The sequence below is a fragment of the Bactrocera dorsalis genome, chromosome 1 (assembly GCF_023373825.1).
Source record: "Bactrocera dorsalis isolate Fly_Bdor chromosome 1, ASM2337382v1, whole genome shotgun sequence".
In the NCBI taxonomy this organism is placed as follows: domain Eukaryota; kingdom Metazoa; phylum Arthropoda; class Insecta; order Diptera; family Tephritidae; genus Bactrocera; species Bactrocera dorsalis.
In genome coordinates, this window is record NC_064303.1 from 103,159,911 (window position 1) to 103,175,378 (window position 15,468).

Sequence of the window (15,468 nt, forward strand, 5' to 3'; positions counted from 1 at the left end):
GGCACCGCCGATAATAAAAGTGATGATTTTGGCTTGGGAAACGAAAGAGACCCTAAGAATCTCGTGAATATTGTTGCGAAACAAAAGAGGAGTTCGCAGAATGGTGTCTATTTTTGGCCAAATGGCTTCGTTATTTAGCAAAATATGCGTTATTGGCCAGACAGCAATCCACACATACTCCTTGAGACACCATTGCATCACGAAAGGACGGTTTGGTGTAATTTATGAGCCGGCGGCGTCATTGAGCCGTACTTCTTACTTGATGATCAATACCGGCAGGTTACTGTGAATGGGAAACGCTACCGCTCATTGATAAACGAATATTTTTGGCCGGAATTGGATGATATGGTTTTGGAGAATATGTGATTCCAAGAGAACGACGCCGCAAGCTACACAGCGAATGTCACAACCGATTTATTGAAAACCAAGTTAGGTGGTCGTCCAATTTGACGCCGTTAGATTATTTCCTGTGCGACAAGATCAAGTCTATGGTTTATGCCAATAGATGAACTTCGTACGAATATCGAACGTCGCCATCGAAAATTGAGTTCAGCGTCAGACTGATTGGTCTGTATGAAGACGGCTGTGTGAAGTCTTTCGCAGGTTATCTATTAGGATAATCCTTGAATTTTTTCCATGAAATTGGATAGTATCCGAAACTCAGAATTGCAGTGAAGAGCAAAGACAGCACCTCTACAGCAATACTTGCTTTGTAACTCAATTAGCATTTTTGGGGTAATATTACTATGTCCTGGACACTTTTCTGGACTGAGTTCTTTTATGATTCTAATAATTTCAGAAGGTGAAGTCTTAAAAGATTCGAGAGACGCGTCGTGTTGAGTAAGATTCACAGCCTAGAGTTGTTCTTTGGGCAATTAGTTTGAAATAGCTTTTTTCGTCACTTTGAGCCCAATTTCCACCTAAATTTGGTAAAAGCATATTGAGGTCGACGGATGCGCTTTGTGGACTTTTGGGCTTTCCAAAGGGAATTTCGCTTGTTCGAATATGAAACACCACTAGACACCAGGTAATATTCTTTCATAATGACAATACTCGGACTCTGGTCCCAAGCCCGGTTGAAAACAATTTGCTAATCAGCGGCTGGGAAATTTTTCCTCATCCGCTTTATAACACAGAGCTTGCCCCAACTGACCCAACCATTTGTTCTGATCGATGCAGAATTTCCTCACTGGAGTTTTTCTTAAAATAAAACTCACGAACATATCAATAGACCCAATACATTTTTCTATATTATAAATTAAGTATATTTATGCTACACTACACCATAAAAGTATATCAGTGAGTTACTGTTGATTAAGGCCTTGTAGTAGGGAAAAATATGAGTACGAAACACGTAAAATGGCTTGGAAAGTCTCCATAGTCATCGGATATAGCCCACCGGCCTTCATCTGGAAGAAAGTAAATATTTTTTTAATAGAAAATAATAAAAATTTAGTAATGTTGAGTACTTGTAGGGGTTTCTGACATCTTGCAATCATAGTAATAACACATTTACGCATTTCCAAATTTCCTCTATACCAAGGTGTGTCATAGATGGCGTTGGCAACTTCAAGACTCTAGAATTAAGCAAAAATTTTCATATATTTCTACCTTTGCCACATACGAAAGTACGAAGACAGTTTGCAACTGAAAATCACACTTACCTCAGTTGCTAGTTTGTTCGCATAATAATAGGTAATGCTAATAATATAAGTAGTGAAACTGACAAATGACAGTGCCGCTAGAAAAAGTCGGAGATCATGTATCTAATTAAGAATGGAATAAAGGAAAAATGAGAAGGAAATAAATAGATGAAGATAGAGGCCGACAATCTCGTTAAGGTGTGATAACGGAAAAGAGTTAAAATAATCTTTTGATAATATGAAACATAAAATCAAGTGCAAATACCTACCAATGAAAGAAAGAAGAGCAGTATGCAGAGCATCATACCAAAGAGCGCAACGTGAAAGAATCCATCCATTGAAAGCAAATCTTGGAGATCAGCACACCAACTATATAAAAGGGAAATTAATGAAGTAGTAAAGGATAAAACTTGTGGATAATCTTACTCGACAATTTTTCGGTGATACGCAATGCATTCTTTGAACTCCTGTAGCATAGTTTCCTCATTCTCACTGCGTATATTTCTTAGCTTCACACACAAATCCTTTAAGACCAATTCGCCGAACATGAGGGATATGAGGAAAATATTCGTAAAGGGGAGAGAGAGAACCAAAACGGCCGGTGTGAACCACGTCACTTGCATGAGAAAAAATATTTCATAGAATGGTGTTTGGAGGACATCGAAGTGTGGGAATTGCATTGTTATCATATGTCCTTTGAAAGACAATTTGAAAAGCGAAATTGAAACATATTTAATGAAAGTAATGATAAATGTAAAATAGCGTCATGTAGCTTACTGCGTTCATCAAATGATAATGGATAGACGATAGCGGCTAGTGTTCCGCCAGCGGCTACATAGATGGTCATTTTGCTTAGCAGTTGAGTTCGTTTGGTGATTTCCTGTAGTATACCGACCATTTGTGGATCGTCGTTTCGCTTTTTACGTGTATCGGAAATTAGAATTAGTATATCGCGCTCACTTATATCCTCCAACTCTTACCTCGATTTCTCTGTGCCACTGCTCGATACATTGAAAGAAGCGCTCAAATTTATTCTTCTTCTTCACGATGATGCAGAAACGAATTAAACAATGTGTTATAAGCAACAGACGATGAAAATTCATGGTTGTCTCGCCAATGTCCTCATCCATGTCTTACACATATTTATGATTGCCCCCACATATGTTATTATTAGTATTAAGCAAAATAGAAGTCCCTTCGTCCAGCCAGTTGAGTCGATGAATCCCAATTTAACGAAAACTTTCACATTTACTGCATATAACGGTAGATTTTCGTAGTAAGTCATAGTGCTGATGATTTCCACTCTCTTAAAGATAAAATGAAAAAAGGTTCGTCAGCCGATTCAACTCAGTCTTGCTAGTTAGTTATCGATTACGGCCAGGCGCGTACCCAGAGTAGAGTTTTGGGTTCTGCATAACTTTTATCACATTCTCTTATTTTTTGCCCAAATTTCCATTAATCTTTGACTTACCTAAACTGAGGGTTAACTACTTTTAGCGTTATAGATTCTGTGGTTGACACTGTATACTTTATTTGTCAACTACCCCACAAAATGACTAGTGCGCGATTAAATAGAGGAAAGATGTGTGGAATTAGCATGGCTTTGTGGATTCTTTTCTGCAGTGGGAACCAGTCATCTGTGTAGTCGCGCTTTTGTCATCAGAAATTTAATTGCAGCTGTTACCTTATATATGCAACATACATATGTCTATCAATATCCCTACGTGTAGACTATTTAAAGGCTTTGGAATACGAGGCGTGTTCAAAAAGTATCGCGAATCGTAACTGACAGTTTTCTTCGATTGCAGGGGCGTGGTGCATCATGAGTTCTTACCACAGTTAAGAATGGTCAATAAGAAATATTACCTGCAAGTTATGCGCAATTTGCGCGAAGCAATCCGCCAGAAACGCCCGGATTTGTGGAAGAACAAAAATTGGCTTTTGCGCCACGGTAACGCCCCTGCTCACACACATCGTTGCTTGTGCGCGACTTTTTGGCCAAAAACAACACATTAATGATGCCGCAGCCACCGTATTCCACAGATCTGGCCCCCTGTGACTTTTTCTTGTTCCCTATACTGAAGAGGCCCATGAAAGGACGACGTTACGCTTCTCTTGACGAGATAAAGACGGCATCGAAGAAGGAGCTGAAGAAGATAAAAAAAATGATTTTTTGAAGTGCTTCGAAGATTGGAAAAACCGTTGGCACAAGTGTATAATATCTCATGGGGATTACTTTGAAGGGGACAAAATAGATATTCATGAATAAATAAATAATTTTTGAAAAAAACACAAAATTCGCGATACTTTTTGAACACACCTCGTATATTCCACTAATTGTTACCCGCCTTCCCAATGCTTCTGATTCTTTGTTAACTGTTAAATACTGGTTATGTGACATATACTTAAATTAACGCTCAGCGATATATTCAGTTAATTTAATCGATTATAATTAAAAGTAATTATATATTCAGTTGTAAAGAGTAGTTTGCAACACCTGGAAGAAAATGGCGGAAACATAGTAATACTATCCGACATTCTTAAATGATGAGCATGACGGGTTGAGCCAAAATCAAATATTCGAACGCCTAAACTATGTCTCGAAATATAGCTCTCTCTGTGCTCAAATACTTTTCTTATTTCCTTTGCCTTTCTATTTACTTGCCCTATCGTGCTAGGTTTTGCTCGAAACTCGAAGTTGTGTCTTGGCATTATAGTTATTATTTTCGAGGCAGATCTTTGTTAATAATACTTTTTTAAAAAATCAGAAAGACAGCGTAGAAGACTGATTGGCCTGTATGAAGATGGTTGTGTTAAACGTCTTTCCTAGGTTTATCTATCAGAATAATCTGCTTTTTCATGAAATTGAAGAGCATCCAAAATTAAGAGTTGCTTTGAAGAGCAAAGGAAGCACCTCTGCAGCAATATTGGATTAAGAAGCTTTTTTACGATTTTAATAATTACAGAAGGTGAAGTCTTAAAAGACTCGAGCGACGTGTTAGCTGTGTTGGGTAAGATTGACAGCTTAAAGTTGCTCTTTGGTCAATTAGGATGAAATACCGTGATATCCTGCATTGGATTTCCGGGCTGACGTTGTTGTGGTGTTGATGCTGGTTCCTAAATACACGAAATTATCTACAACTTCGAAGTTATGACTGTCAACAGTGACGTGGGTGCCTAGTCGCGAGTGCGACGACTGTTTGTTTGATAACAGGAGATATTTCGTCTTGTCCTCGTTTGCCACCAGACCCATTTGCTTCGCTTCCTTATCCATTCTGGAGAAAGCAGAACTAACGGCGCGGTTGTTAAGGCCAATTATGTCAATACCATCGGCATACGCCAGCAGCTGTACACCCTTATAGAAGATTGTACCTTCCCGTTTTAGTTCTGCAGCTCGAATTATTTTATCCAGAAGAAGGGTCACACGAAAGAGAGTCGCCTTGTCTGAAACCTCGTTTGGTATCGAGCGGCTCGGATAGGTCCTTCCCAATCCTGACGGAGCTTTTAGTGTTGCTCAACGTCAGCTTACACAGCCGTATTAGTTTTGCGGGGATAACAAATTTAGACATCGCGACATAGAGGCAGCTCCTTTTCGTGGTGTCAAAGGCAGCCTTGAAATCGACGAAGAGGTGGTGTGTGTCGATTCTCTTTTCACGGATGTTTTCTAAGAATTGGTGTATCGTTAATATCTGGTCGGTTGTTGATTTTCCAAGTTTAAAGCCACACTTATAAGGCCCAATCAGTTTGTTGATGGTGGGCTTTAATGTTTCACACAATACGTTTACGGCAGTTGGCGCAGATTGTGATGTCTCCCTTTTTGTGGCAGATTACTCTTAAATTTCAATCGTTGGGCATGCTTTCATCCGACCATCTGATGCATGCTCCTTATCAATTCTTCACCGCCGTGTTTGAATAGCTCGGCCGGCAATCCATCGGCCCTCGCCGCTTTGTTGTTTTTCAGACGAGTGATTGCTATTCGAACTACTTCATGGTCGCGTAATGGAACGTCTGCTCCTGGCGTTACGCATTCACTGTCATTCAGCAGGGTGAAGAAGTGTTCCCTCCATAATTTTAGTATGTCCTCTCAGAAAATGCGTCTCGCTTTCCTCTTCAACTCTCGGTATCTATCCCATCCCACACGTGTTGTGGTCGATCGTAACGTTGCGAGGTAGGCAGCATGTTTTCTCTCCGCTGCGACACGGCACTCCTCGTCGCACCAGCTGTTCTTTTGAATTTTCTGAAATCCAATAATTTCGTTTGCTGCTGTACGCAAGGAGTTTGAAATGCCGTCCCACAGTTTCCTTATACCGAGTTGTTGACGGGTGCTCTTAGAGAGCAGGAGTGCAAGCCGAATAGAAAATCGTTCGGCTGTCTGTTGCGATTCGACGTCGAACCTTCCTTTTGTTTGTTGGCGTGCGTTTTTTGCTGCACGAAGGCGGTCTAACTCACTATTGGTGATTTTTCTGAGAATAAGCAACTTATAGATTTTGCGACTAGACACGTAGTAATATTTTTCCACTAAGACAAGACTCGGCCTGGTGTGCAATTTTCTCATTTGCTTTATGATTCAGAGCTTGATGCAACTGACTATCATTTGTTCTAGCAGAATACCCTCACTGGACTTTTTATTAAAAAAAAAACTCAAGAATGTAGTAAAAGAGCCAATACATTTTTCTATATTATAAATTAAGTATATTTGAACAGTGCTTAATTCTTGTTCTACAGTGCACGAAAAAATATATATCAGTGAGTTATTGTTGACTGAGTCCTTGTAGTAAGGAAAAATATGAATATGAAACACGTAAAATGGCTTGGAAAGTTTCCATAGTCATCGGATATAGACCACCGGCCTTCATCTGGAAGAGAGTAAATCTTTTTTTAATAGAAAATAATAAAAATTTAGTAATGTTGAGTACTTGTAGGGGTTTCTGACATCTTGCGATCATAGTAATGACACATTTACGCATTTCCAAATTTCCTCTATACCAAGGTGTGTCGTAGGCGGCGTTGGCCACTTCAAGGCTCTAGGATTAAGCAAACAATTGCAAGTATTTCCAAACATACAAAAAATTAAAGTACGAAAAGAGCTTGCAACTGGAAATCAAACTTACCTCAGTTGCCAGATTGTTCGCATAATAATAGGTAGTAAAAAGCATATAAGTAGTGTAACTGACAAACGTCAGTATCGTTAGAATAAGTCGAAGATCATGTATCTAAATAAAAATGGAAAAAGTGAAAAATGCTACAAGTGCGTATTAACACAATCATGTAAGTCTAACTACTGTTCTGTCAATTAATTAATCTGCACAGCGGAAGACAAGGACCGATAATCTCGTTTCCGTGCGATAATGGTAAAGATTTTAAAGAATCTTTCGATAACATACAACAGATTTTAAAATCAAGAAGAAGCACCTACCATTGATAGAAAAAAGAGCAGCATGCAGAGCATCATGCCAAAGAGCGCAACGTGAAAGAAGCCATCCATTGAAAGCAAATCTTGGAGATCATCACACAAACTATAAAAAATAAAAATGAAATAATTGAAGTAGGAAAGAATAAAACTTGTGGATAATCTTACGCGATAATTTTTTGGTGATACGCAATGCACTTCTTGAACTCCTGTAGCATGGTTTCCTCATTCTCACTGCGTATATTTCTTAGCTTCACACACAAATCCTTTAAGACCAGTTCACCGAACATAAGGGATATGAGGTAGATATTCGTAAACGGTAGAGTGAGAACTAAAATGATCGGCGCCAAGCACAACACTTGCAGTAGAAACAAGAATTCGAAGAAGGGTGTTTGGAGGGCATCGACGAATGGATATTGCACGGTTATCATGTGTTCTTTGAGTTCGACAGACAATTTGAAGTGCGAATATAAAACATATTAAATGAAAGTAATGAGAAATGTAAAATAGAATACTTAGTCTGCCTTAAAGCTTACTGCGTCTATCAAATGATAATGGATAGAAGAATGCGGCTATTGTTCCTCCAGCGGCTACATAGATGGTCATTTTGCTCAGCAGTTGTGTTCGTTTGGTGATTTCCTTTAGTGTACCAACCATTTGTGGATCGCCGTTTCGCTTTTGGCAGAAATTATAATTAGTACATCGCACTCACTTATATCTTCCAAGACCTACCTCGATATCTCTATACCACTGCTCGACACATTGAAAGAATCGCTCAAAGTCTTTGGGTTTCTTCACCATGAGCCATAAACGAACTAAACAATGCGTTTTAAGCAACAATATGTGAAGATTCATACTCGTCTCGCCCATGTCTTCATTCCATGACTTAAATATATGTATGATTTGCCCCACATATGTTATTATAGGTATTAAGCAAAATAGGAATCGCTTCGTCCAGCCGATTGAGTCGATGAGTCCCACTTTAACGAAAACTTTCACATTTACTGCATATAACGGTAGATTTTCGTAGTTAGTCATGGTGCTGATGATTTTCAGTCTCTTAAAGTTAAAATGGAAAAAAACTTCGTGAGCCGATTTAACACATATAGACTTCGGGTAGAATTGACTCGATTTCCACAATTTTTGACTTGAAGACGTGTTATTAGCAGGAAAAGATGCTCTCAAAGTTTATTTAAGATATGTAACTCATAAATTAACCGATACACACACATATCAGGGATAAGGTCAACCGGTAGTTTCAGGATATTTATATTAGGTGTCTGCAGGCTGTGGGAACTATTGGCCCTAGTTTACACTTTTTTTACATAAGCACACACTATTAGCTGAAAAATCATTCTTATATTTCGCTGAATTATTGATATTGTCAGTAAAGTGACAGCCATAGGCCCTCAGGTCCACACATTTGGCATTTAGATCGCTTGATAAGTTATGAGCCGTTCTACGTGAAGTGATCGTGGTTATTATCCGATTTCATATATTTTCATTGTATCTGAAGAGATACTAAAATGATTTGTCCTCAGCCAGTTTTGTTGATACAGCCTTACAGGTCTGTGATATATGTATTTATATTAAGGAGAGTTACCACGTTCGTTTCTTAAAAATTATCAGATCACGATTGTTCTTCACTACCGTGATCTCTTCTATAAAATTATAAATCGTACTTCGTGGCACTTTATAGATTTTCGCTTAGTGGTGGCACTTGATAAGTCCTCCATCTGTACTACCCGTAGTATCATGGAACACGTCTGCAGAACGTTGATGACGTTATCTCCGTGTTTGCCCAAGCTTTCCATTAACCTTTGACTTACCTAAACTGAGGGTTAACTACTTTCAGCGTTATGGATTCTGTGGTTCTCAGTGTACACCTTAGTTCTCAACTGTCTCACAAAAGAATTTTTGTGCCTTTAAATAGAGGACAGATGCGTGGAAATTATCATGACTTTGTGTGGTCGTCTCTGCAGTGGGAACCGGTCATCTGTGGATTCGCGTTTCTGGCATAAGAAATTCAATTTTCATCTGCAGCTGTTACCATTAATATTCCACTAATTGTTACCTGTCTTCTCAATGCTGTTGATGCTTTGCTGGCTGTTAAATACTGGTTGTGTGACATCGAAATTAACGCTCAGCGATATATTCAGTTAATTCAATCATAGTAATTACATATTGTAGTTGCAGAATATTTGATACTTTTCATAATTAGTTAAACAAGTACGCATAATGAGTGTACCCACTAAATTTACCACGTAGTTTGCAACATCTAGAAGTAAACGTCGGAGGTGAGACGAGCTGTGTCGATTTAGCCGCGTCTGTACGTCCGTCTATTCGTCTGTAGTCAACTACTGTAGTTGCAATCAAACGATGTCCGCTCCAGTAAATTTGAGGAACATTAAAATGATCGAGATCACGGAGGAATTGATTTCAGGATATCGTGTTGTGCGTCTATTCAGCCAAGCAATAACTTGAGTGCAAGTTGGAAAGAGAAAGCAGACAGGTCTATCGATCGATATATTGCCGATTTGAAACTCATCAGAAAAGCTAACCGGTTCGTATATAGATTTGCTCTCGGAAATCCATATTTCGAATATAACACAAATTGGACTACAATTAGATTGTTTCATAAGAATGTTGCTATGGCGTTATCTACCTTCTCGTAAAGCCAAAACTATTCTGGCTTCATAAGAACTATTGAACAGTTCAATCAATATTACAAGTTGATATTTTATAAATTAAGTTTATTTGAGCAGAGTTTAATTCTTGTTCTACAGTGCAATAATAAATTCGAATGTCTCATTATTGATTGAGGCCTTGTAGTAGAGAAAAATATGAATATGAAACACGCAAAATGGCTTGGAAGGTCTCCATATTCATCGGATATAGTCCACCGGCCTTCATCTGGAAGAGAGTAAATGTTTGTGTATGAGTAAATAATAAAAAAATAGTAATTTTGAGTACTTGAAGAGGTTTCTGGCATCTTGCGATCATAGTTATGACACTTTTACGCATTTCCAGATTTCCTCTATACCAAGGTGTATCATAGATGGCGTTGGCAACTTCCAGACTCTAGGATTAAGCAAAAAATTTGAATTATTTGTACCCATACAAAAAACGAAAATACGAAATGAGGTTGCAACTGGAAATCAAACTTACCTCAGTTGCCAGATTGTTCGCATAATAGTAGGTAATACCAATCATATAAATATTGAAGCTGACAAATACGAAAACCATTAGAATGAGTCGGAGGTTATGTACCTATATAAATATAGAAAAAGTAAGAAATGCAACCAGCTGTTTTGTCGAGTTTTTAATACTGTCTCATAAATCTAACTGTTATTCCTCTAGGCCGTGCAAAAAGTAAAGAGTTAGATATAGAGAGATAACGGCAATCTCGTATCCTTACGGTTACGGCAAAGAGTTTAAAGAATAATTTTTGATTACGTGGACTAGATTTTGAGACTCTATGAGCACCTACCACTGAGAGGACAAAAAGCAGCATGCAGAGGATCATACCAAAGAGCGCAAGGTGAAAGAATCCATCCACTGAAATTAAATCTTCGAGATCATCACACAAGCTTTAAAAAAAGAAAAATGAATTGAAATATTTAAGTAAGAAGGGATAAAATTTGTGGATTAACTTACTCGACAACCTTACCGTGATACTCAATACATTCCTTGAACTCCTGTAGCATGGTTTCCTCATTCTCACTACGTATATTTCTTAGCTTCACACACAAATCCTTTAAGGCCAGCTCGCCGAACATAAGAGATATGAGTAAAATATTCGTAAACGGGAGATAAAGAACCAAAATGGTCGGCGTTACCAACACAACTTCCATGAGATAAAAGAGTTCATAGTATGGTGTTTGGAGGATATCGAAGAATAGATATTGCACTTCAATCATGTGTTCTTTGAGAAAGAATTTTTGAAAGAAAATATATTAAAAGAAAGTAATAAGAAATGTAAAATTGAATTGTCTGCCATGTAGCTTACTGCGTTCGTCAAATGATAATGGATAGCAGAATGCGGCTAATGTTGCTAAAGCGGCTACATAGATGGTCACTTTACTCAGCTTTTGAGTTTTTCTGGTGATTTCCTGTAGTGTACCGACCATTTGTGGATCGCCTTTACACTATTTTTGTGTGCCAGGGATTAGAATTTGTATATCACTCTAACTTAAGTATGTCTGCCAGCACCTACCTCGATATCAGTGTACCACTGTTTGATGCATTGAAAGAAGCGCTCAAATTTTTCGGCTTTCTTTACCACGATCGAGAAACGAATTAAACAATGTGTCACCAGCAACAAACAGTAAAAATTCATACTCGTATCGCCAATATCCTCACTCCATGTCTTAGACACATTTATCATTTGCCCCACAAATGATATTATTAATATTAAGCCATACAAGAAACGCTTGATCCAGCCACTCGAGTCGATGAGTCCCATTTTCACGAAAACTTTGACATTCATTAAGTATAGCGGTAGATTTTCGTAGCTAGTCATGGTGCTGTTGTACGAGTATTCCAAGCTCTTAAATGGAAAATATATTAAATTAGAATAAAGCCTACAAGAGATGGTAATCGACGTCAAAAGTGTTCAAAAATGTTTTTTATGGCCTTTTTTGCATTTTTTTAAATATATATAGTAGATATACGTTTTTTAATAAAATTAACCTTCAATTTAACTTAAGTAAGTGTATCAGGCACTTATTTGAGTGTTGTGAGCTCTGCGGTCGGCACTGTTTCAATGCCTTGTTGAAAATTGCTTTTCAAAATGATCCCTCTTGCCATTAAATAGGAAATAGATCCATTAAATAGATCCATTAAAATGTAACAACAGATTTGAATAATTGTCTCTGCGGTGGGAACCAATCATATGTGTAAGTATTTACACTTTTGGCATAAGAAAATCGCTTTCCATCCGCAGCTGTTACCGTTGAAGTTGGAGATATAAGTATACCTAATACGATGTGCAAAAATGAGTAAAACTTTTTAATTTAAAATTTGCGAGAAAAGCCGTTTTCGATTTTTTTTTCAGGTTGCCACGACTGTCAGTGACATCTGTACCAAATGTCACGTCAAAATAATCATTAGTGTTTAGTAGATGCTTGGCTTTGTGAAGTATATAAAGTGTATTCGGCGATTTTTGCGTTGAGTGAAATTATTCAACAAAGAAGTTCTCTTGTGTGAGGAATTAAATTTCTGATGCGGAAACGTTTAGAATATTGAAAAATGCCTTTGGTGGTAATTGTTTGCTTCGAGCACATGTCTTTGATTGGCACAAATTATTTAAAGAGAGTCGAGAACCCATTAACTACGAACCAGACGAATCACGTACAGGACGGTCATCAACATCAACTGATGATCCACACGTCAATAAAATAAAGAAATTGGTGCTTGATAATCGATGATTAACAGTCAGAGATCTTACTGGTTTACTGGGTCTATCCGAAGGTCTATTGAAAACCATTTGGACATGAGAAAAGTGAACGCACGATTGATTTCAAAATCACCAATTTTTTCGAAAGGCAGCGTCGCGTGAAACAATGTTTTCTGACTATGCTTAAGACCCGAAAACAGACGATCAATCGGCCGAATGTCGTGACAGAGGTGCCCCGAAGGCAACAAAAAAACACGTCAAAGCTGGTCAAAAATCAAAGCTATGTTGACAGTTTTCTTCGATTATCGAAGTGTGGTGCACTCCGAACTCCTTCCGACGAGCCAAACTGTCAACGGGGAATGATATTTGGATGTTATTCGTCGTTTGCGTGAAGCTATTCGGAAAAGTGGCCGACATTATGAGCCGTGAACTCTTTGTGAGTTTTTCGACAAATTTTCAACCAATATCATGCCGCAATCACCGATTTGCCTGATTCTCTAAATTCTGAAGAAACGAATACTGTTTATTCTATCTTATTCCTTTCGGCTGAAAGGGGATCGCGAAAGTTCTGGTCAGCTTTTCGTCCTTCATAAGTTTAAACTTTTCCTTGTTGTATTCACGCGGCAAGGTCGATAATTTCACAGGATGACAGTTGTAGAAGCAATCAATATAGTAATGGGAGGTATAAATATCTCAACACTTAATTTTTTAATGTACCGTTTTTGCGAGAGTGAAATATCTTCCTTCACTATAAGTCAATAGCGCCCTTACTAACCAACAACTAGTCATACAGTGTTGCCACTTTTCACTTTGCAGCCACAAATGCAATAATTATGTACCCATTAATTGAATTAAATCGTGACTTTGTTTCGCCGTTGCCCATGAGACGAAAATTGCCCTACGACGCGAGTACTCGTGCCATGCACGTAGTGTCCTTACTCGTTTTTCTAACGTTTATCGCAACAACGAGGCTGTTGGTGTGAGGCTGATGCTATCATTATGGCGCTTGTTAGCTTTAATTTCTTCCTCATTTTCGCTGCATTTTTTATGAAAATGTGCAAAGAAGCTAAAGAAATGGCGAAATAATAATGTTGTGGCGCAATTTAATTTTTTTAAGGCTTTGTCTTTACACTGCCGTTAATAATGTTTTATTATGTACATAAATGACGGTGACTTGGCGAGTTCTGCTTTCACTTCCCTGGAAAATAAAATAAATGTAGAAGCGTCGGATTGGTATGTAGTGTTTGAGGCATAAATGTATTGGTTAACTCTTTCACAAAAATTTGAAAATCTTTTTAATTTTAGTAAACTTTACTAATTTTAGTACTTTAAAATTTTTTCCGGTATAACAAGATAGTGGTCTGAGTCGATGTTAGGTTCTCGGACCGTACGCACGACAAGGACACTGAAAATCTGTCTTTCATTATCACAACATGGTTTCGAACTTTTCGATCAAGATACAGCCGAATTTCTTGATGAGCGAAACCTAAAACCGAATATGTCGGAGTGGCTCTGCTGAAGCTTTCTCCCTTTTAGCAGTCACTCCAGGCTCCACACGTGTTGGCTACCGTAAGCTCAAAAAAAAAATTTTCAAAATTCAAAAATATGTATATGCGTTCTTCTTATAATAACAAGTAAATCAAATTACTTTTCTCTTTCATTGCAGATGATTTTACGAAGGTGAGTGCAAACTTTTAACAAGAGTAATACAGTATACTCTCTTAGGTTAATATCAACTAATCAAAGCAGGTAGATTTAAATTTCTAATAAGTTTGAAATCAAACTAAAAATAAAAACCTAATATTATTCAAAAATCAGAACCAAAATTACGCCACTTACGTACAAGCTGAGCAAACGCCGTTATTCCACCGATATTCTACACGGCCAATGAGTTAACTGCATCCCGCTGATATGCGCTGCTTTCGTTGTTCAACAAATATTTGCACAATTTAGAGCAAAAAGTTTAAAACACAGCGGTGAACATGGAAACTTGCGCTCTACTTGAGCTAGAGCTACAGTAGCGCGATGAGCCACAGTAAAGCGATGAGCACAGCAACCACGGGAGCAAATCAAATATGTAGTAATAAATTGACCTCTTCTTGTAAGATTGACGGTCTTTCGTATAGAATAACATAGTGCTGTTGTTGTAGCGGCAGAAATCTGCCTAGTTGATAGTCCTTGGCCGGATAAAAATCTGGGTTCGTTCCGATTGCATAGACCTGACTGTTTTAGGAACGGATGGTATAACATAGTTGACTCAAACAGTTGTCAGATAAGGCACTTCTAAATAACCGAACTGCGGTAAACGAACTTTTACATTCATTAATTCCTCAACAGACCTTTATTTAGCCTGTGGGAGATCTCTGCTATCAACTCGTCCTGGCGCACCACTATGTGCTTAGCCTTATTCAGTAACTGAGGGAATGTTGTAGATTGTATGTGTGTGTGGCTCTAAGGTCCATTGGCCATCATTGAGAATAGTGGCTTGCTCACAAAATGAAGCATAAAATTGTGTGTTTGCAGACGCGCTGCAATTTCTACAGCAAGCAACGATGTGATGTAACCAAGATAAAGCATGGACAAAAATTAAAACAATAAAGAATCGCCCTTAACTGGCGTCATGGCTTTATACGCTGATCACATTTGACGATGTGTTGAATAATTTTTTTGAGGTAATACGGTTTTTTATGTTTGATAGTGGGTATAATTGTGGGTATAAATGTGGGTATAAGTGTAGAGTTTCCTCATACTGACCTGTAAATCGCCATAAACTCTTAGTTGGCGTAACTTCTGTTAGAATTTAAGACAGTTTTCCTTCAGCTATAATTCAATACCGTATCGATCTCTTGGTGCCACTCTCTTAATGATTTTGTTAAGCATTCTTCTTCGTATATATTGTTTTATTGGACTCGCTGATATTGATTTCGGTGATAGGCAACAGTACGTAGATATTGAAAAATAAAGCGCGGATGATCACTTTCATCAGGTAACTAAATAAAGTTGAAAATTCCTCTTAC

The 15,468-nt window shown here is 38.0% G+C and overlaps 3 protein-coding genes across 4 annotated transcripts; all 3 read right to left on the reverse strand.

Annotated features, from left to right (window-relative positions):
* Positions 1-1,222: 1,222 nt before the first annotated feature.
* On the reverse strand, positions 1,223-3,428 carry LOC109579889 (odorant receptor Or2-like). The gene is given in 9 exon segments (XM_049451234.1): positions 1,223-1,409; positions 1,470-1,577; positions 1,665-1,766; positions 1,913-2,012; positions 2,070-2,337; positions 2,421-2,559; positions 2,624-2,769; positions 2,772-2,949; positions 3,115-3,428. Coding segments are annotated over 8 exon segments (1,125 nt in total). The 5' UTR covers positions 2,929-2,949; positions 3,115-3,428; the 3' UTR covers positions 1,223-1,304.
* Positions 3,429-6,308: 2,880 nt separating this feature from the next.
* LOC125777119 (odorant receptor Or2-like) lies at positions 6,309-9,012 on the reverse strand. 2 transcript variants are annotated; one of them, XM_049451219.1, is made up of 8 exons: positions 8,883-9,012; positions 7,786-8,112; positions 7,590-7,728; positions 7,222-7,489; positions 7,060-7,159; positions 6,755-6,856; positions 6,560-6,667; positions 6,309-6,499 (listed from the first exon to the last, which is right to left on the reverse strand). In XM_049451219.1, the coding sequence occupies exons 2-8, from the start codon at positions 8,089-8,091 to the stop codon at positions 6,395-6,397; spliced, it is 1,128 nt and encodes a 375-aa protein (XP_049307176.1). In that variant the 5' UTR covers positions 8,092-8,112; positions 8,883-9,012; the 3' UTR covers positions 6,309-6,394. The 2 variants fall into 2 exon arrangements, with proteins under 2 accessions (XP_049307176.1, XP_049307181.1); XM_049451224.1 differs by lacking the exon at positions 6,755-6,856.
* Positions 9,013-9,691: 679 nt separating this feature from the next.
* On the reverse strand, positions 9,692-11,871 carry LOC109579893 (odorant receptor Or2). The gene is made up of 8 exons (XM_019992048.3): positions 11,746-11,871; positions 11,270-11,602; positions 11,063-11,201; positions 10,711-10,978; positions 10,544-10,643; positions 10,222-10,323; positions 10,027-10,134; positions 9,692-9,966 (listed from the first exon to the last, which is right to left on the reverse strand). The coding sequence occupies exons 2-8, from the start codon at positions 11,573-11,575 to the stop codon at positions 9,865-9,867; spliced, it is 1,125 nt and encodes a 374-aa protein (XP_019847607.3). The 5' UTR covers positions 11,576-11,602; positions 11,746-11,871; the 3' UTR covers positions 9,692-9,864.
* Between the last annotated feature and the right edge of the window lie 3,597 nt (positions 11,872-15,468).

Coding starts and splice junctions, on each gene's coding strand:
- LOC125777119 (XM_049451219.1), bottom strand. CDS start 8,091: ATGACTAACTACGAAAATCTACCGTTATATGCAGTAAATGTGAAAGTT. Junction 7,729..7,785: donor AGTGGTATAGAGATATCGAG/GTAGGTCTTGGA, acceptor TTCTGCCAAAAG/CGAAACGGCGATCCACAAAT. Junction 6,500..6,559: donor GATGTCAGAAACCCCTACAA/GTACTCAACATT, acceptor ACTCTCTTCCAG/ATGAAGGCCGGTGGTCTATA.
- LOC109579893 (XM_019992048.3), bottom strand. CDS start 11,575: ATGACTAGCTACGAAAATCTACCGCTATACTTAATGAATGTCAAAGTT. Junction 11,202..11,269: donor AGTGGTACACTGATATCGAG/GTAGGTGCTGGC, acceptor ACACAAAAATAG/TGTAAAGGCGATCCACAAAT. Junction 10,644..10,710: donor TATCACGGTAAGGTTGTCGA/GTAAGTTAATCC, acceptor CTTTTTTTAAAG/CTTGTGTGATGATCTCGAAG.